The sequence below is a fragment of the Chinchilla lanigera genome, unplaced genomic scaffold (assembly GCF_000276665.1).
Source record: "Chinchilla lanigera isolate Chin_1 unplaced genomic scaffold, ChiLan1.0 scaffold00026, whole genome shotgun sequence".
NCBI lineage: Eukaryota > Metazoa > Chordata > Mammalia > Rodentia > Chinchillidae > Chinchilla > Chinchilla lanigera.
This window is the reverse complement of record NW_004955427.1, coordinates 15,899,382-15,920,739: the sequence shown is the minus strand read 5'-3', so window position 1 is coordinate 15,920,739 and position 21,358 is coordinate 15,899,382. Positions and strand designations below refer to the sequence as shown.

General features: G+C 38.9%; 1 protein-coding gene across 2 annotated transcripts in view; it reads left to right on the top strand.

Moving 5' to 3' along the window:
* The window catches only part of Lsamp (limbic system-associated membrane protein), a 604,798-nt gene that overhangs the window by 555,236 nt on the left and 28,204 nt on the right, over positions 1 to 21,358 (top strand). For both annotated transcript variants that reach the window (XM_005386425.2, XM_005386426.2), the window contains exons 4-6: positions 6,800 to 6,934; positions 16,571 to 16,691; positions 17,160 to 17,308. In XM_005386425.2, coding sequence (XP_005386482.1) covers positions 6,800 to 6,934; positions 16,571 to 16,691; positions 17,160 to 17,308 — 405 coding nt within the window. The remainder of the gene's footprint in view (positions 1 to 6,799; positions 6,935 to 16,570; positions 16,692 to 17,159; positions 17,309 to 21,358) is intronic.

The window sequence follows — 21,358 nt, the reverse complement described above, 5'->3', positions numbered from 1 at the left end:
TTGGAAAACCAGAAGAAATAATGACTGGACCCTTGCGTGGAAAGAGAAAAAGTGACCTGAAAGAACCATAGAACTTGTGCCCACATGACCACAAACACACTGGGGAACAGGGAAAAGAGCAGGAGAATCTGAGTACATTTATAATTTGGTAGCTCAGAATTCATATGTTTCCTTCCATGCCTTAAAACAATAGAAAGGAATAAAAGCTCACGCAGCCTATTTCCATAGGGGGCCTCTGCTGGCTTCCTAAACAATGACTCCATAGAGCACTTATTGGTCAGCATAAGACCAGAGGTAGTTCGGTCCAGCCTCTAATTGCGGAGCACTCTGCACACCCCAGTCAAGTGGTACTCTATTAGGATCATGTAAAGGGAATGGATTTTTGTGACAGCTTCTTATGCAGAAATGGTCAGCCCTTTTCCAATACTTAGCTCCATTCTCTTAAGCTATATGGAATGTTGGCTGTGACTCTAGTATCTACTTGCATTTCTTAACGCTGTTCAGTTGTGTCCCCTTACATTTAGGCTGCAATAACAAAAATACTGCACACTGTGTAGCTTATGAACAACTGGAGCTTATTTCTCATGGTTTTGAAGGCTAGAAAATCCAAATCATGGTGCCAGGACATTCTTTGTCTGGTGAGGACTCACTTCTTGGTCTATACACTACCACATCTTGCTGTGTCCTCACATGGCAGAAGGGCCACAGGAGCACTCTGGAGACTGTTTTACGAGAACGCCAGTCTCTTCCAGGAGGGTCCCATTCTTAGGCTCTAGATGCCTCCCCAAGGCCTCACCTCCAAATACCACCACATTGATAATTTTCAACATACAAATTGTAGAGGTTCACAGCATTCCATCTATAGTAAGCTAATTCCATACACATTTACAGCCCACCTAGCCTGTGCCAAAGCCTGTGCAAGTTCATGAGAATATTAAGAGTGAGACATCCACAAGGAACATAAAATCTGAGTTTTAGATGTCTAATAGCAGAAGAGCTTCTAACCAAAGTAGTATGGATTAATGAGAAATGAAGTCAAGTGAAGTAGTACATAAAATGAATTGTGGGGGTGTCTCTTGAAGATTTGAGAAGAAAAACTAAGCAAGAATTGTCAGTGAAAGTAGGAGTTTCAACAAAATGATCCCAGGGTAAGTAAAGAAAAAATAATGAGAAGATCCCAAGGGCCTTAATATTTTTAATTCTTGTCAGACTGGTTGAATGAGAGATCATGTATTTCCTCCTACCAGAATTTGGTTTGTACTGAGATTCCTCCACTTTAGTAGGACTCTCCTGCAACCTTGTGTGAGGGATGGAGATGGTTACAGTCACAGCAGCAGAGGAGATCTATGTCAGGAAAAAGAAAATTCACCTCTGTCTCACATGTGGGTCATTTAAAGAAAAGCTTCCCTTTCACCTTCAGGCAGTATTGGAAAAAATTCTTCCTAGAGACATGAGATTTAAAGTTTATCTGATAAGGATCGGTTTTCCTACTTGTTTATCAGGAAATAAGGTTGTTACATGCATTAGCACTGTAAGAATCCCAAGCTGTAAATCTAATAAATATTGTTTTCTTTCATTCATATTAATATTTACCCTCACATCTTACCAAACTAGTAGAGTTTCAGTTAGTGCTACTAAAATCCTCTTTCTTTCTTCTGTAACTACTTTATTCCTTTAAGTTATTAAAAAATGTGAGGTAGGTATCCAGGGCCCACCATTTCTAGTAATGTTATGGGAATTGAAAAGAATTCAGTATTTCAACCATTTCTAAAATCCTTCTTGCTTTCTTTTTCTTCTAGTGAAAACTCTGTCCCCATCTTAGAATAAAATTTATGGGTGCGGAGGAGGGCAGGAGGAAATACTAAAACATTCTGAGTAATTTTAACTTTTCTCCTTATAATATACCATTGATCAATATCAATAATACTATCTTACTATTTATTCTACCTCTACACTTTGCTTTTAATTATCTTACACACATTTCAACTTGTTGAATAAAAACTGAAAATCAAAGTTACTAATAGTCTTCAGGGTATTTATGACCCTTTGCACCTAATAGATGCTATGACTCTGAGTCCACAGATGCATGTATAGGTGATGAAATATACAAGGACTGTATAAATTTAAGAAATTTATAAAAGACACAACGCCATTAGTCCTCCTCAAATATGCCACCTCACTTCAAATATACTCATTCTATCATTCTTGCCACTTTCTGAAGAAGTCCTGGAAGATTTCCTTCAAGAGCATCTTCACAAGGTGTTATGGTTTGTGTCTTGATGTCCCTCCAAAGTCTCATGCACTCATGAGGCACAGACTTTTCAGAGGTGGGTAAATCTAGAGTTTGTGATTGATTTGTGGTCCAATGCTGGAATAACGTGTATGAGTGCTACACCTGCCCTAGGGCAGGTAGCTTGCAAACTATATATGAGACAGAAAGAGGCTTATCTTGTGCTCTCTTCCTTGCTTTTGCTGTCCTCTGCCACCATGAACTATTGCCCTTCGGTGTTGTGCCACCCTGTCTTGGAGCCAACAGATTATGGACAGAGACCTCTGCAAATTGTGAGCTAAATAAGCCTTTCCTCTTTTAACTTTGGGTGTGAGATATTTTGTCTTGGGAAGGAGGAAAGTAACTAATACAGAATTTGGTACCAGAGAAGAGGAGTCATTACTATTACTATACCTGGCCATGTGGTTTATGAACCTCTGGAGCTGGTTTCTGGGGATAGGAAGAGTTAGGAAAGATTTGGAGAGGCTGGTTGAAAGAGCACAGTTGAACAGTCTGAAGTTGTACTATGTGGGAGATTCTAGTCAGAGCTCAGAAGATCAGAAAGCCAGTGAAGATCAAGCTCAAGAAATTTCTGCTGGAAAGAAGAACTACATTGGTTGTTGGACTCCAGATGATGTATGTTGTGCTTTGGCAGAAAGTTTGTCTGTGTTTTGCTCCTGTCCAGAGACTTTTCCTGATAATTAGATTAAGGGCAACAGGCTAATTAATCTTGCAGAAGAAATTTCAAGTCAGTCAAATGTGAAGGCAGAGGCTAGGCTACCTTTGGGGACTTTGAGTCATATTTATGTTGAGAATCAAGAGCAAAGAGCCCAACAGAATGATTTAAAACATTGTGAGTTTGCCCAGAAAGGAAACTCCAGTAAAGCTGTGGACTGCAAAAAAGAGCAAAGGAGATCTTGATTACTGAGAAGGGACAGGAGAAGAGAAAATATGGCCTGAGAGCATCATAAGAAGTAGCAGAACTTTGCCCACTGAGCCTCAAAATTGCAAAAGTAAAAGACTGCTTTAAGAAGAAATCCCCAGTGCACCATGTTCCAGAATGGTGGTGGCCACACCATGTTCCAAAATTACAGCTGCATAGAAAATTTGTTCCTGAGAATTGGATTCAGAGTGCTCAGCTATCCAGGCACTAGATCCAACAGTCAAGAGAGAGGAAAGCCCGGGTACTGCTCCATCCTGTAGCAGACCTCAATATCACTCATATAGTGCTGGTTTTAGGTGCATGTAGGATGGAAGAGTTATGGAATCAGGAAGTCTTCCACCCAGATTTCAGAAGAAGGCCTGGGAGGCCAGAAAATATGTCCCTGAGAGGATGGTATGTGAAGCTGTGAATGACAAGCCAAAGTGCAGTAAAGACCCCAGAAGTCTGGAGAAGTCAAAAACATGGATCATCTGACAAAACCTGAAAGGAGGGAACAGAACAGTCCAAGATAGAAGCCATGGAAGCTAAAACCACCAGAACTTCCATAGGGGCACAGATAGTCAAGCCCTTTAGTGTTCATACTTTCCACAGTTTGCTTTGGATGCTGCACATGGAACTACAGGACTTAATGTTTGCCCTGCAGAACTTTGGACTTGGTTTGGTCCATTCCTTTGTATCCCCCTGTTTGTAACTTTTGAAATGAAAATGTCTACGTTGTGCCATTAAATTCTGGAAGTGTTTAACCATCTGTTCATTTGTACAGGGGTTTCATTTGTCACAGCTAAGAGTTTGTCTTAAATCTCAGAGGAGATTTTGGAGTTGGACTTTCAGCAATGCTGAAACTGTTAGGAATTTGACAACTCTTAGAGATTGACTAAATGCCTTTTGTGTAGAAGACTATACATGAGCCATTGGGAGATCAGGGGAGGAATGCTATGGTTTATGTCTAGATGTCCCCCCCAAGGCCTCATTTAGTTATGAGGGGGCAGGGTTTTTAAAGGAGGTTGAATCTAGAATTTGTGATTGATCCATGGTCCAGAGCTGGGATTAAGGGTGTTAATGCATACCACATTAGGGTGGTTAGCTTGCATACAATATAAGAGAAAGAAAGAGGCTTGCCCCTTGCCTTGCATTTGTTGCTTTGCTGTGTTCTGCCACCATGAACTGTTGCCCCTCTGCCATGTGCCACCCTGTCTTTGAGCCAATCAGTTATGGACTGAGACATCTGCAAACTGTGAGCCATATACACGTTTCCTCCCTTTAACTTTGTGTGTTGGGTGTGTTGTCTTAGCAATCAGAAAAGTAACTAAGACCAAAGGTGTGATCAAAAATATTGTGAACCCTGTTCCAGAGTGCCATCCAGTGGACAGGCAGGCTTGTAGAAATATTATGTAGTGTTGTCATCCACCTTATTCACTGGGCCTGGCACCATGCATTTTCTGGCTCTCCCATGAAATCAAAGTGACTATGTTTTGAATTCATCCAGGACATCCAGACAGCCATGACAGTGCAATCGAAGACATTCATGATAAAGAACTTTAGAAAAGTGAAAATAATTATGAGATAAGTATGATTGAAGTGAAGGGTAGGATTTTGAATGAGATTATTTTACTAGAATTTACTATTATTTTACTATATTTTTTATGTAAATATGCACCATATTTTTATATCACACTTTATACAGAAAAGATATTTTTCAACTTCAAGTCCAAATCCTGCCCATTTAACCCAGTAAAGTCATCTGAGGTTGCAGTTTTCTTTCCTACTGTATTCTACTCTGTAGGACAAAATCAGACCTGAATTCTTGCTTTAATATGAGGAAGGCAAAGGGGAAAACACAGAAAGAAAATCACATTTAGCATTTTATAAATAATACACAGCTATATACTATAGACCAATTCTAAAGTATCTTCAGTGAAAGCACCTGCTAGATAATATGCAGAATTTCAAAACTGAATGATTTTATATTACTATTGCCTATTTCTCAGTGGAATTACAAAGTTTCCTCAAAGCTGGTGATTTTTCTCAGTGTGATGGTGGCATGTGCTTGTAATTCTAACACTAGGGAAAGGTGAGGTAGGTGAATTGCCTGGGCAACTTAGCAAGGCTTTGCTTCAAAATAATATAAACATGCATCCATACATAGGGCTTGGGATGTAGCTCAGTGATAAAGCACCTATGGGTTAGATCTGCAATACCAAACAAAGTATAGAGACAGTGATTTGAAACTTTAGAGTCTTCCTGCCAGTTGTGTTATAGAATGTTATCAAAGTCCATCTAACAGTCATCTAGGTGTTCTATTAGCAGCCTAGCTAACAGCTTTGCCTGACATATTTAGACAGTGAGTTCATATCCATGTAAGCTGGCTGTTACGTTACTTTGGCCATCAGGGAATTTCCAGAAAAAGGAAGCAGCTTATGACATTTCATCAGAGCTATTAATTGCTACCATTTCATGTACGATGACCAGGGGCAAGATTCCATCATGGTGGCAGGACTGTGTTCTTTAATGTCTTCCCCAGATGCTCTATCCTAGCCCAGTTGGCACTAGAGAAAACCTTTTAGGGGGAGACAAAGAGACGTTCCAGGTAACCACAGTAAGAGTCCATAGACCTTTCGAGCCAAGCTCCGAGTAACCCTTCCTACTACCCAAGTTCTTTACTCTCTACCCTCTCTTTCTGATTTTTCTTTCCCTCCCCTTCCATTTCTTCTTCCTTCTTTCTTTTAGTCTCTTCAGCAGGAAGTTCATTTATTCAATTATACCCCACATGGGGAGAAATTTAAACAAGCTTACCTCTTTACTAAAATGGATACAGCTAACTCTGTACATCTTTCAAAAACTGCCCTCCGTGTCCCCAATCCCAAATGTTAACTGCCAGTGATATTCAGCTCCTTATTCTCAACTGATGGTGTCTTGGTATCTCACAAAACACTCTGTCTGTATAGCACATTCTCATGACCATAGCCCTTGGCCAGAAAGCTCCAAGGATGACAGAGCCCAAGACAACCATAACTGCAAGAAAGGATTTAACACGCAATCTGTGTGAAAAGAATTTCATATAAGCTGTAGAGGAATGGTGGTTTCTCAAAAGGAAGCCACTTCTAACAGTCATCTAGGTATAAAGATGTAACTGATGAGGCTAGTGCTTCACCTGTGACCCCTCAGAGTGCTTTAGAGTTTGAGTGCACCTCTGTCAATGCTACCTTGCTCTGACACAGATACAAATGTATAAACACTCCCGCGTTTTGCCTTGTGATCAGCACAACTGTCCTCATTTCTTCCTGAAGCACTGAGCCAAGTACCTCTCTGTGGTACCGAGCATGGCATGATCATATCTTTGCTTGGCTTCTTTCCTGTCCAGACTCCACTTTCCTGTTCCTCTACCAGTCTTTCTTGGACACACTTTCTACTTAATCACTTTCATGAGAATTTTTGTCTTGGGGGTCTCCTTCTGTAGAACCTGATCTCAGACAAAGCATATTGTCAAGTTATTTTAAAATGTGAATTTATTTTTCAAAGGATAATGAGTCAATCTGCTGCATATTTTAGACTTTTAAAAAACAGCCCTGCAAACTTGTGTTTTTCAGGCAGAGAAGTTGAAGGCGAAGAAGAATATCTGGAGATCCTTGGCATCACCAGGGAGCAGTCAGGCAAATATGAATGCAAAGCAGCCAATGAGGTCTCCTCGGCGGATGTCAAACAAGTCAAGGTCACTGTGAACTGTGAGTACGGCAGCAGCAGGTGGCTTGTGTCCAGGGCACACCTCCACCTCCTCAGGATCCCACTAGCAACGTGGCATTGCATTGAAAACAGATGCTGTTCTGGTCAGGGATGCATATTTGTACTGTGGACACATCCAAGGGCAGGACTTGGCCTTTAAATTTGATAAATCAACTGCACCACTTATAAATATAACCCATAATACATTTAAAATAGCCTCTGCCTTTTACCCAGACTGCAGAATTTCATATATATATATATATAGTCAGATAACACTAGTATTTCTGACAATCACTATTCTGGTGTTTGTGGACACCAAGGTCATATTATCTTGGAAAAAGCAACAACTCAGCTCTGCTTTAGCAAGAATTTCTACCTCAGTGCATTGTTTGTCAGAAGGGAATATGCCAAGAATATTATTTATCCTTTGCTGTTTAATTAATTGGCCTGGGGAACAAATTCAAGCACTATGGTCAGATATTCTGTGTCCCTGATGGCTAACAGGGATGCCTGATAAGTTAATTTTGGTTATCTATTTGTCCCAAAGTATGAGCATTAGGAAGGGAGATTTCACTAAGATGCATAGGTAAGTGGGAATACTTTGAACTTCTCAGATGAAAGACTCCTTAGATGTAGTTCAAAAAGGGGAGAAGGGGAGAGAGAATCTTATAGATGTATGTCACTCAGTAAAGGAAGAAAGAGAATTTGTTTACTTTATTCAGTTAGGAGAGTCTGTCTGTATCATTCAAACTCAAGTTTCTGCATCACACAATTGTGGCTAATAACAGGGATAAAGGAATATGCTGACAGTTCTTCCCTTCTATGCATTTCACACATAACTACACTGCCACAGACCCAAATCCTGCATAGCACATATAGTGCATATGCACACATAGGCACTCAGAGGCACACATGCACACACATGCACACACATAAACACACACACACTTTAACCCACGTTCAAAAATATGTTCTAGGCTCTGATGAGCCACATTTTGTTATCTTTTGTTTTCCATACACTCACTTGTGTAACAGAGAGTCTCTATAAATTCTATTGCTTCTTAGTAATACATAAATACTTCACTCCACTTTGAAATTTGAGAAACTAAAGCCTAAGAAGCTATCCAAAGCAACACAGAAAACAAACGTAAGAAAAGGAATTCAGTCTCATGTCGATTTGATCCTAAAGCCCATGCCTCGGGAGGCAGGAGTAGGAGAAACTTCGATTATTTGTACCCACTATGTACAGCCTGGGGCTAAGGGATAGACTTTTGTTCTGTTTTTCTTTTTCATTATGTTAATGTTACCTAATAGTAGGGTTTGTTTTGGGAAGTTGGTACATGCATTGAATATATGTTATTCAATTTCAACCCTATTCTCACGCCACCCCCTTCTTTCCAGAGTTCATTGAGTGTGTTTTTATGCTCACAGTGAACCTATGAGATAAGTATCACAGATGCTACTTTAGAAATTTGTAAACTGAGGCTTAGAGAGCTAAGAAATCTTGCTCCAGGGGCTCCAGCCTGCTCTGGCACACACTGTTTCCCAGGGCCCTGCGCCAGCCTTTCCACCTTCTGAAACAGGCAATGGAATCTCTTTCACACAGTATCTGGAAAAATCCAATGTGCTTCATACATATAAGGTCCTCATTCGCAAGAGCAAGGGACTGCATTTGATGAGCTGTGAAGTGCTTTTATCCCTAGCTGTCTCCAATTTTTTTTTTTTTTTTTTTAGTAATAGAGTTTTGAAATGCCAATATTACTATTCTTTTCCAGTACTGGGTGTGTTTCAAAGACACATTAATGATCTCAGTGTTATAAAATGCTTTAGGTCCTTTTTTCACATGAAAGGCAATTTCTCTGGGTGTTTATATAAGTTTATAATTAGGTTAGTTATCTTCTTTTATGTACACATAACCATGCCATCATTTTCCACCTCTTCTGTGACTTTTAGAGTGAAGATTTCATTTTCTCTTAATTGACCTTCAACTTAATTAGACTTCTGAAAGTCCAATCATGGAGTAAATAGAAAATATTTATGCTTCCATTGTATGAAACATCAAAGTGGTTTGGCTTACAGATGGTTCCCAAGATCAAAGCTAGCCGCCTGGGCCCTATTATTATTGGAGCAATTAGTCTGACATTGCTCCTTCTTCACTGTCCCCAAAGCGTAATTTAGTACAGAAGAAAATACTGATAATTTTTAAGAAAAGATTTTCATGAAAATGTGAGCTTTTGCAAGAAAATGGAAAGAACCTAGAAAGACACCTCAACGCAAATTATATAGAAAGCTATGTGAGTTTAATCCATCATCTACCGTGTCCTAACTAACAGGACCTACCATGTGCCCGACCTTAAAAAAATTGCTCAGTAAAGTTTTCCTGAAAGATTAGTTGAAAAGCTCAAAGGTAAATCTGCCCTCTTAAACATTTCTACAAACTTTATAAATGACTCTTGCTACAAATCAAGAAGAATATTCTAACATTTCCCTTTGCAATCACCTTTGAACTTCATAAACTTAATAAACCAGTCATGTTTACAGTGTATTGAATTTAGTCATCATTCCAATTTTCCTGTTCAAAATACCTAGATATAGTTTTCTTAAATAGATGAATATTCCAGTTTCAAAGTTTAGAGAGATCTCCTGGAAAAAACTTCACATGTAGAAAATTATCCAGGATCACTTCTGTCACTTTATGTAAGCCTGCTTACTGCCAAAATGCTCCATTATTTAGATTGATTCCTCTTCTTTTTCAAAACGTGGGGTTTGGAATTAGAGGAGAGGATCAGCATGGCCAAGGAAATTTCTGGCTGGAGAGATTACTGTAATGAACAGACGCTAAGTACCACTGAAAAAAGAAATCATAGCACTGATTCCTTTTTTCCTCCACCCCTTCGTTGATTCATTTCCTCAGTTGCTGACAGATGTTTGTAGGGCACACTGAGAAGCTACTGCACTAAACTAGAGCGAAATAACAGTTGTTCCTGTTGAGCTCACCATCTGGATTCTACGGTCTCTCCTTTTTACTTCTTTTGGATAACCCTTCTCTGTGGTAGGCCTACAGCATTACACACAGCCATTTTTACACGCAAAATCTATTTTCTTAGAGGTGGGAGGTCTGGGGTTTATAGAGAGCTAAAGTATTGGCCTAAAAGCCCTTCACTTAAATAAGCTTAGTAAAATTTATGAGATCAAACTTCTGGTTTCTTGTATCTTACCCATAGCCTTGCTGCTAATTTCTCCCAGATACCAGCCCTAGGGACAGTCTGTCCCTTCCCTGCAGGTTCTAGATGTACTATCAATTTCAGCTCCCACGATGCATGCAAGGGTCTACTGATGAGTTTTGTCTCACTCCAGTGCTCCGTATACCCAGGATAACATCTATTATATAATAAATGCTCAATAAGTACAGGCTATTGATTTTATTGGCATTCTTTCTGTACTAGAATTTTTTCCTACTCCTGAAGGAATTCTTCTCAGAATCAGCCCCCAGCTCTCAAATATGCTACCTCTCCCACTGACTAGCAAATCTTCCCACCTTCTGCTTTTCAATAACTATTTCTCCAAAAAGGTTCGCAACTTCATTGTCCTCTCCTTGTCCCCCTTATCTCTCAACTTGGCTTCATCCTGGTATCTGGAATTACCCAACCCAAGCAACACAGAGTTGGGGCTGGGGGAGAGCATGGTGTTTCTGGCTTTTGCTTACATGTGATGGCCATTTACGTAGAGGAAGCAGAGGTAATCTCAGAATGCACAGCTGGGCCTGGAGACATCTGCTTTGCTCAGAGAGTACATGTGCATTTAACTGGACTCTTCAGTGCTTTGATTCAGTAATTACATAACGAGGAAACTTTAGGAGAAGAACTACTCGGGTGGAGTGCGACAATGTGGAAGAGCCGCCATTTCTAGGTAATCATAGCTACAGTCTCCATACTGACTACTGTATTCTTTTATTTGGAAAGGTGTAAGTACAAACACATGCTAGAATTTTTTAAGCTACAGTGGTACTTTGGTTTACAAACTTTATTTGTTCCATGATCCTGGAAAAGATGGCCACATTCATGTTTAGGCAGGAAATATGGCCACTTTCATGTTTGTCACCCAACACAGACTTCGCAAACAAAATATTTTGCCAAATGCTTCTGTTTGCAAACCAAATTGTTCACAAACAAAATCATTTATGAACCGAGGTACCATTGTATTGTGGTATCTTTGGAGGCAATTTCAGTAAAAGTACAGCGCATTAAAATTTTCTATCATAATTTCGCCATATGGACAAGAACCACGATTTTTCTGAGTACTTAAAGAATACATTGTCAGGACCTGGGAGATAGCTCAGTGGCACAGTGCCTGCCTGGCAAGCGCAAGGTCCTGAGTTCAATTCCCTGTGCCTATCTGAGATATTTTATATAAATTCATTATAATCATTATATTGACATTGGTCAATCATATAAGGAAGCATGATGGCCATGGTGTGCCCCAGAGATGAGGACTATTTACTTTATTATGGACATTATTTAACATACTTAGTTTGGTACTGGAGGTGCATACTTCAGTCAGTCTTATTATTGTTTCTAAATTCTCTGTAGACAATGCCTTTCTTACTGCCTGCACCCTCTGCCTTCCTACCCTGTTGCACCATTGCACACTAACCTTGGAGGATAATTGCTATCATTTTCATGTAGAAGGACAGAAGCAAAGCTCAGAAAATGTAAGCAGTATCCACCATAAATGTGAGTGGCAGACTTGCAATTCTAACTCAGGTCTAATCTCAAGTCCTCTCTCCTTCTATGACATGTGAGGAAAAATAATAAAAAAAGAACGAACATGATCACTTTAGATATTGAAAGTACTCTAATATGTATGACCTGATTTTGTATTTACACCAAGCCTGTGAAATTGGTTGGCAGGCGTCAGCATCTACGTTCATAGATGAGAGTCTGCAGAACAGCATAGCTTTGACGACAATCTAATTGGCACAAGTAGAAGTTGAGCCCTTATGATTCCTAGTATAAAATTATATGCATTATATCATTGTATGTTGTGCCATTTTTTGGTATCTTGTAAATAGCAGAAATCCATAATATTTTCCTTTCAAGCTATCAACATGCTCTGCTAGATGATTTGTTTTCCTTACCAGGAGTCCATTACTATTTAAAATAAGTTATCCAAATGTATTTATCAGAGCAAAGAGGTTCAGAGAATGAAGTTCAGAACATGGTAGACCCAGGTCCAAATCCTTTCTCTACCAAATATCTGGCCATATGAATGTGAACAAGATGCTCACCCGCTGTAGGCTATCTTTTCATTCACCAGATTGGACTAACAATTATTCCTAGGGGTATTACTTGGATGAGCTAGATATTTATAGTAGAATAAAGCTAGATATAGCTAGTAGAATGTTAATACAGATATGTGATGCCTATGAGTTGTATCATCCATTCAGATTTTATTTTTTATGCAAGTATTCCCAGTATTAGAAAGATTAAATGAGTGACATTTTCTTTGCTAGATCACTGTCATTGTTTTTTTTTGTTTTTTTTTTTTGTACCAGGAATTGAACTCAGAGCCTTGCACTTGCCAGGGAGGCACTTGTGCCACTGAGCTATAGCCTCATCCCTGCTCACTGTCAGTGTGATTGCATTGATTCTAATGAAAAAAGTCTTGTTATTAGTGATATAAAAATAAAAAACCCTTATTAATATTTTCAGAACCTGGAAATTTAAAGTAATAAAAACCAGAAGAGTCCACTGACAATTGTAAGGTATTCTGAAATCATGTAAAGCATAACAATAGATCTCTCTGTGCAGCATTTTTATGAAACCACATTTTTATTATAACCATATTTTGAGCAAGGGCATCTATTATTTTAATTAAACAAAGCATGCTTCATATGATGTATAATAATCTTTCTTAGCCTCACCTATAAAGAATCCATTGCAAATGAATTTTGAAATGCTCATTCCAATAAACTATAAAAGAACAGACCTCTACTATGGTGTCATTTTAGAAATAGTAGGAACAATGGGGTCTTCTATCCAGGCACTTACTTTTCTATAAGAAATTCCCTAGGTTTTGAAAGAGAAAACCAAGTGGTAATTGACCAGTGTCATCCTTCCCAAGACTGCTACACTCTCCAGCCAGGAGCATGCCTGTGATCCCAGGAGGCTAAGGGAGGAAGATCACAAGATCAACCTAGTAAGACCCTGTCTCAAAATTTAAAAAAAGGGCTGGGGCTGTATCTCAGTAAGCTATTCCAAAGTCATATAAAGAACAACAATAGATCTCTCTGTGCAGCATTTTTATGAAGCCACACTTTTATTATAACCACATTTTGAGCAAGGGCATCTATTATTTTAATTATACTAAGCATACTGCATGTGATGTATAATAATCTTTATAATCATCTCAGTAGTAGAGCACTGCTGGGTTCATTCTCCTAGTCCTGCAGCAACAAATGCTCAGCCCCAGCTTGTTGGGAGCTTCCTCAGGCTAGGACCTCTGTTGGGCTAATGAATATCTTGTGGCTAACCCATTTAGGTCCCAAACAAACAGAAATTAGTAAAAGGATGTCGTTGGATATATAAACCCCTCTTCTCCCCCATGACATCAAATGGACATAATAGCTTGGCATGTCTGACTTACCTCCCAATCGTGGCTGTCCTGGGCTAGCAAACCTGTCCACATGACAGCGGGAAGGAAAGAGGCCACAGTGACTGCCCACTTGGAGAAACAGAGGACAACCTTTGCTCCCTGCCAAAACTAGATCCAAAAGGACCAAACATGCCCAATGGGCCCAGTTTAATTCCCACATTTTTCAACCAGAAAAGTCACTCTGCTTCCCCCACCTCCAAGAGCAGTGGGTGTCAGAGCAGTAGGTGGACTGAATAAGACATAAAAGTAAACACCCAGACAGAAGAACTCCACAGAACTGACATCTGGGAACTGCCTTGTTAGTCCCATCATAGAAGGACTTACAGGTATTTACCGTATTGAGGAATCTAGCTCGAGTGTGCCAGAGGTGGTGGTGTAGGAAATACGGAGCCTTGCCAGGTTGAGGACTGGTTCAGTAACACAACAGTCATCATTCAAGATTTGTGAGTTATAAGCACACAGTTATAGAAATTCACTAACCCTATTTAAACTCCTTTTCAAATATAAAATTGAACAAACCTATAGAATCACAAGCATTGTCTTTCCAGCAAACACAAGTGGGCCACCGTGCTACAAAGTGTGACAATATATACTTCTTAGAAATTTAACACAATGGAAGTGAGGATGGGCAACAAGTATTTACTGATTCTCTTACTGCCTGTCATCTACATCTTTGCCTTATCTCAGTGGGTGGTATTGCCTAGTGTCCAATGCAATAACCTGATTTTCTTCCTTTGCCTCACCCTGCATATCTAATCCATTGCTGGTTTGACCACTTATGAGGCTTTGTATATCTCCAATCTGTCCCTTCCTTCCAGCCCCTGTATCACAAACCTAGTCCAGGATATCTCTGAATTCCTTCAAAAGCTTCCAGACATGCCTCCCTGCTCTTAGCTCCAGCGTTTTATTGGTAAGGAAACTGAAGCAGCCTGACTCTGGGCAAAGTATTAAATTCAGTTATGAGGGAGCTCAGTGAGGGACAGAGCCTAGAGATGAGCTCAAGTTTATCAAATTTAAATATCAGCTTATAAAGTCTCTTCTATGCTTTAGTCCTACACCAATGTCTCTCTTAACAATGCAACTATCTGAGTCTTACATTATCTTTTGAGCTGGTTTAGCCTAATGACCTATATAACCCACCATAGAATGACTTTTAAAGTGGCACTTAGTAATCAACTTATGACAGCTCCTTATTTTCAAAGTAAAATGCTCATGGTGATGTAGATACTTTCCCAATTCTGTCTACAAGTAGGGTAAAAAATCAGAGTTCAGGTGTCTCATTCCTAACTGCTGGTCTTGACTCCTAATCCATGGAATGCGTAAATAAATTATAATTTAGAAAGTTAGCAATTTAATGTTTAAAAGAGTGAAGAGTATGAAAATGTATGTGTTATAATGATACCAACCATCCATTTGTAAAGATCAGTCTGTTTTGGCTAGAATTTTAGATATGTTATGGCCAGAAGGATTGCCGCATATCAAAGCGTGGCCCACTCATTTTATAGGTAATAAAACCAAGGCCCACAATAGAAAGAGTATAATGAGAGGTCCACACAGCCGCAGTGAAGTTATAGTCTATGACTCCTCCTTTCCAGTTCAGGGATTTTCCTCTATATCATCTTCCCATTTTCTGCCTAATCAACAATAACACCAACATAAAAGAGCAGATAATTCCAAAGTGAAACAAAAATGAAAGAACAATAAAACTGCACTCTGGTCTGCTTGTTTACATATAGACTGACAGAGTTTTTCTAAATATACTCACTGTTCTCTATGACAATGACTAAAGGTTCCCAGGCTGATGGAGAGGAAGTTTCTGGCTAACATAGGGCATTTGCAAACCTTTCTGAAATTCAGATGATCCATTTTCTGTAAACAGAAAACTTTAAAAAAAATAGTCTTCAAAACATAAAAAAATCAGAAATAAAATGGACAAGGTGCTGAAGAACAGATAAATGACTTTTTAACAATAAGTTCACTTCATTAATTCCCTTAAATAAGCTTTTCCTCTATAAAGTCTGCAGAGATTGCTTTGGTCAACTTTTTCCACACATACACAACCAAGATGCCATTTTCTGGCAAATGACCTTTGGACAACAAAGTCCTTTTCTTAAAGATCCATAACTGCACAAAGGATCAACAGACCCAGGAGTTCACATCTCTCATCCTATCTTCCTCTTGTGAACCTGTAAGACTGCTTCAAAGAACCATGGCACAAATTAGGGTATCATATGTGTTTCTAAGTTCATTGCAAACATGTTGTAGTTGTGTAGGTCTAGTCACAGGCAGAAAATAATGCAAGAATACAACTGCCAGTGAGAGTATAAAACTGATATACTAGGAACTTTTCTGTGCATTATATGGATGTAACACAGAACCCCATATACTAAATCAAAATTTACTGGGTCATAGTAATAAGAGAATACATAGAAGAAGTGCAATAATCACCTAACACAAGCTTTGTGTTTTTTCCCATTTCCTTCAACAATATTAACCTAAGCTTGGGTTAGAAAGACTTTATCCTTCCACTATTTTCATCAGGTCCCTCAAAGCCAGTTCAGACTATAGTAATAGTAATGATGATAGTGAATAAAAAGAAAAATGACCAAATTATACATATAAAGTCCCAAGCCTTGTAGTATCACCGCTTAATTAATCAAAAGAAAAAATGCAAATATTATAATTAGAATAGTTGGTAATTTATTACAGGAGGGATAAAAGGGATCCTAGGTTCCATTTCCATGAAACTTTTTTAAATGTCTCATTTACATAAACTTGATCCATTTTCATTAATCATCCCCTCTTTTGTTTAGTTCTCTAGTGACCAGTTCTCAACAGATCCTATGATTCTTGTGAATGGAGCTTTCAGACAAAACTTTTCCTAACTCCCTCCAATCAGTTTGTCCTTTCTAATTCCTGCCTGAATGCAAATTTTGGAGTACCATCTGGTTTTCATACAAACCATGTGCCTGTCATTCCTGCAGATCCTCCCACTATCACAGAGTCCAAGAGCAATGAAGCCACCACAGGCCGACAAGCTTCACTCAAATGCGAGGCCTCAGCAGTGCCTGCTCCTGACTTTGAGTGGTACCGGGATGACACCAGGTATGTGCCCAGCCTACCATGTGTTCCACTTGAAGAGACCAGAAACCGCATTGCAAAGCCAACCCAGTTATAATTATGCAAAACTAAACTATTCAGCCCTTCCTTTTTAATATTTTTACAAGTGCTTTGGGGCTTGTGGCTCTTAAGCTGAAGTCCAAAATCACTCAGGTTAAATGTAGAAAAATGAAGTACATGGTTTGATGCAGAGTTCCCATCTGCAGATCTTTCTTGCATATGGGAGAAAGTCAAGCCCAGTGGAATCCACCCATTCCTGATGAGTTCCTGATGCCTACTGAGAGTCACTGGTTCTAATAATTGAATAATTAAAATGAGGAGTTGGGCAGAGACTAATAATCAACACTCTTTTTTTTCCCCTTCTTTTTCTTCCAGTGTAAATATAGGGAAGGAATTGCTAAGTTAAAATTGCCATCACTGTTCCTTTTAACTCTTCTGTTTTTCAACTCTTAGGATAAACAGTGCTAATGGCCTTGAGATTAAGAGCACGGAGGGACAGTCCTCCCTGACGGTGACCAATGTCACTGAGGAGCATTACGGCAACTATACCTGTGTGGCTGCCAACAAGCTGGGGGTCACCAATGCCAGCCTAGTCCTCTTCAGTAAGTATGCCAAAGCAGCGCCCAACTTGGCATAATGAAATTAATTGTGTTCATTCCTGGAAGTTTGATGATCAGTCCCTTGTATATGAAAGGTAAACTTGTACAAAAGTAAAAATACACTCACTGAGATCAAAGCTCAGGGTTCTCAGTTCCTGTGTACAGGACAGTCTTGCAAACTGAATAACTTCTGCTTGTATTCTCTTACTTTTTTATTTGTTTTTCATAGGTTTGCTTTTTCTTGGAGGGTAAAATATTCAGGGAACACATATGTCTTTGGTGGTAGCCTTTTTAAGAAGCAGGGGTGATATAGGAGTGTGGAAATGGATGACTGTAAAAAATTATCAGTGATGAGAGTGATTGAAGAAGAAATATTCAGTTGGACCAGATTAGGTACTGGGAGAAAAGCGGGCTAGAAAAGGCAAGTGCATATGCACAACACAAAAGGAATAGTATGTAATTATTAGTACATAACTACAGCACATAACTATAGTATGTAACTATTAGTACATAACTATTAGTACGTAACTATAGTACGTAACAAAATAGTACGTAAAATCAAAAGAACGAAAATAAGGTTGCGTAAAGGTTTCCATGTAATAGCAGGAAACATTACTTTTTGATGTTTTTTGCAACAGAGATGAAATAGCGGGAAAAGGGAGCATTTCTGAAAATCTGAGAAGATGCTGAAAATTGACTAAGAAGGGCGAGTGACTTGAAAGTTACTAATGTTGGGAAGAGTCACCACCTTGGCATCTGCTCTTTGGCGGGATGTGAGCGCCAGGATTCTGACTCCCCGGGCTTGTGGGTCAGGAAACTATGAGTATAGAAGTAAAAAAAACACGTAGAGACAGAGGATGAGTGGAATCATGAGAAAATGATCATGTTTGGGAAGGGACCTATTTATCAGAATGAGTAAAGCAAACAAAGAAGTTAGTACACAGTGATCCAGAAAGTTCATTCAGACTAAGTGAAAAAGTTCAAAAAATATAATATCATTTTTTTGGGAATAGCGAACCACTAGTAATTTTTCTGCATACTTTCAAGTAGAAAGAATACTATGGCCTGGAAAGATGTTTTAATCTTGTGTAAATCAGTTTAGATGAATCTTTAAGAAAAAAAATTCCTTAGAAGAAAAATCAATTTAAGTGAGCATTCTCTTGAAATACAGTACAAAAGCCATATTAAAACTGCTCAAGAAACTATCCTTCTTCTGGTAAACATGGTTGGCTCCTTTGTCAAAGATAAGGTGACTGAGTGTTTGGAGTTGCCTCTGTATCTTCTATTCTGTTCCACTGATCCTCAGGCCTATTTTTTGGTTGTTGTTTTTTTTTTTTTTTCTTTTTGTTTTGCTGATACCATGCCGATTTTATCACAGTAGCTTTGCAGTATAATTTCAAGTCTAGGATTTTGATGTCAGCTGACTTGTTTTTGTTGCCCAGAATTGCTTTTGCTATTCTGGGTCTTTTATGGTTCCAAATAAATTTTAGGAATATTTTCTCTAGATCTATGAGATATGCTAATGGTATTTTGATTGGGATTGCATTCAATCTGTATAGCAGTTTTAGGAATATAGCCATTTTCACTATTTTACCTTTTCCTATCTAAGAGCAAGGGATATTTTTCCATTTTCTCATGAGATCAGGTACATTCAGGATGGTATGTCCATAGACTAGCTTTCCATTTTTCTGATATCCTCTTTGATCTCCTTTTTTAAGGTACTATAATTTTCACTGTTCAGATCTTTTACATCCTATGTTACACTGATTCCTAAGTATTTCATTTTTTTAGATGTTATTGTGAAGGGTGTGCTTTCCCTAATTTCTCTCTCTGTGAGTTTGTTGCTTGTGTACAGGAATGCTATTGATTTTAGAGTGCTGACTTTCCATCCTACTACACTACTGAATTTGGATATTAAATCTGCAAATTTTTTGGTGGAGTTTTTGGGACCTTCTCTGTAGAGTATCATGTCATCTGCAAATAATGATAATTTCACTTCTTACTTTCCTATCCTTATTCCTTTTATTTCTCACTGCTATCTAATTTCTCTGGCTGTTCCAGGACTATGTTAATAGGGTGGTGATAATGGACATCTTTGTCTTGTTCCTGATTTTAAATTGAAAGCTTTCAGTTTTTGACCATTTAATGTGATATTAGCTATGGGTTTGTCTTAGGTGGCTTTTGTAAGACTGAAGTAAAGACCATCTATTCCAATTTTCTGCAGGGTTTTTATCATGAATAGCTGTTGGACTTTGTCAAATGTCTTTTCTGCATCTATTGAGATGATCATGTGATTTTTACCTTTGATTCCATTAATACAGTATATTACATTTATTCACTTGTGTATGCCTGGGCAGTATACACATCAGCATTTGGCCTGAACATGATCTCTCACCTTATGAGAAAACAAAGATGTATTATGTTTACTGAAGAATAATATATGAAAGGTCATTAAGCTTTGAGATGAAATGGAAATATCAAAATTGCAAAAAAATTAGTGAACCAGTGTTTCAGTTTCTTAGACCAAACCTGAGGGAGAGCTCACTTATTTTGTAACCAGAATGACAACCCCTCCACCCAGCTCCCATTGCCATTAGGTTTGGGAAGTGCCTTGCTACAAGCTCTACATTTGAAAGCTTGAAAATGAGGTTCTATGATAATACAATTCACATGATGCAGAAAGGCAAGGAGGAGAAAGGAATAAGAGGTGGAGTAAGAGAAGAAAAAAGGAAACAGGAAAGAAGTGGGGAAGAATATATAAAGGGAATTACATGTGTGAGTGGATTGTCCATTATGTAGGTTTAAAGTAATGGGGTTAGTGGGGAGATGAAAACAGCGGGAAAAGATTTGAGGTGGTGCTTCTCCTCAGAACAGTGTCAGATGGGGCTCTGCAGCCAGCAGCCCTAGGAAGCACTGTGTGGACAGCAGGGTGCTCTGCTGACCCAGCCAGTCCACAGCAGATGAGGCAGCTGGTGCGCTGCTGCCAGCCAGAGGCTGCAACAGGGGAAGACCCAGAGCAAGAGCCAGAGCCAGAGCCCTGAAGAGTTCACCATGATTTGCTGGGTTGGTGTGTCAGCACATTTTCAGCCCCGTCCACTGTGGTGACATGCTGACTTTTTGTAGTGTCAATGTGTGATCACCTTGTCTTCAGCAGCATAAATGCACTTCTCCGCTCTGTTCAAATGCTGATCTCCAAAAGGGTCAGTATGATGAAATGAGAGCTCCAGATGCCATTGTATTCATAGTAATTTCTTCCTAAGCTAGGGAAAGCCTAGCTTCCTCATTTGTCTCATTCTTTACACATTCTAGCCTCCTGTCAAGATTAGTCTGTGTAGTGGTATCTCAGTTCAGGAACTTAATTTGTCCCACAGTTTTAGAGAAGATAGACACAATGTTCTTGTCCAGGAAGGATAGTTGTAGTTGTGTTTGTCATCCAGTGTAAAGTTTGCAAAGAAAAACAAACTTTTGCCAAATGCTTTTCTTTTGAACCAAATTGTTCTCAAACAAAAGTGTTCATGAATCGAAGTACCACAGTATATTTAAATAATGCCTTTTATATATTTTGCTTTACACCTGGGCTGAGTGTTACTTTATATATTTTTCTGAATGCATGATTCCATTGGTACAAGGTAGACAGGCAAAGATTGAGCTTCTTAGTCTGGTCAGACATGGGAATGTGTGTGACATAACTGAAGATTTGTATTCTGGTGGTGCCAGAAGAAGTTCCATTGTCTGCGTTTGATGACCAAGTTGTACTTACAAAATTGACGACAGGTTTCTCTTGTTCCAGTGCTTATGCTGAGTTAGTTTTAATGCAATGAGTAAAGAGGAAGAATAAGAATGTTGACTTGAATGTTAACATTTCTTACCTAGTGTGTGCTCACCATGTGCTCTCCAGTAAGACTAAAACAAATACTTCATCTACATGAGTTCATTCAGTTGCCGTGACAAACTTACTATGTTCTAGTTCTCCAAAATACAGAGTTTGTGTAATTACTGCAACTTTAAGACTGAGTATGAGTTTTAAATTTGAGTAGTCTGTTTCCAGAATCC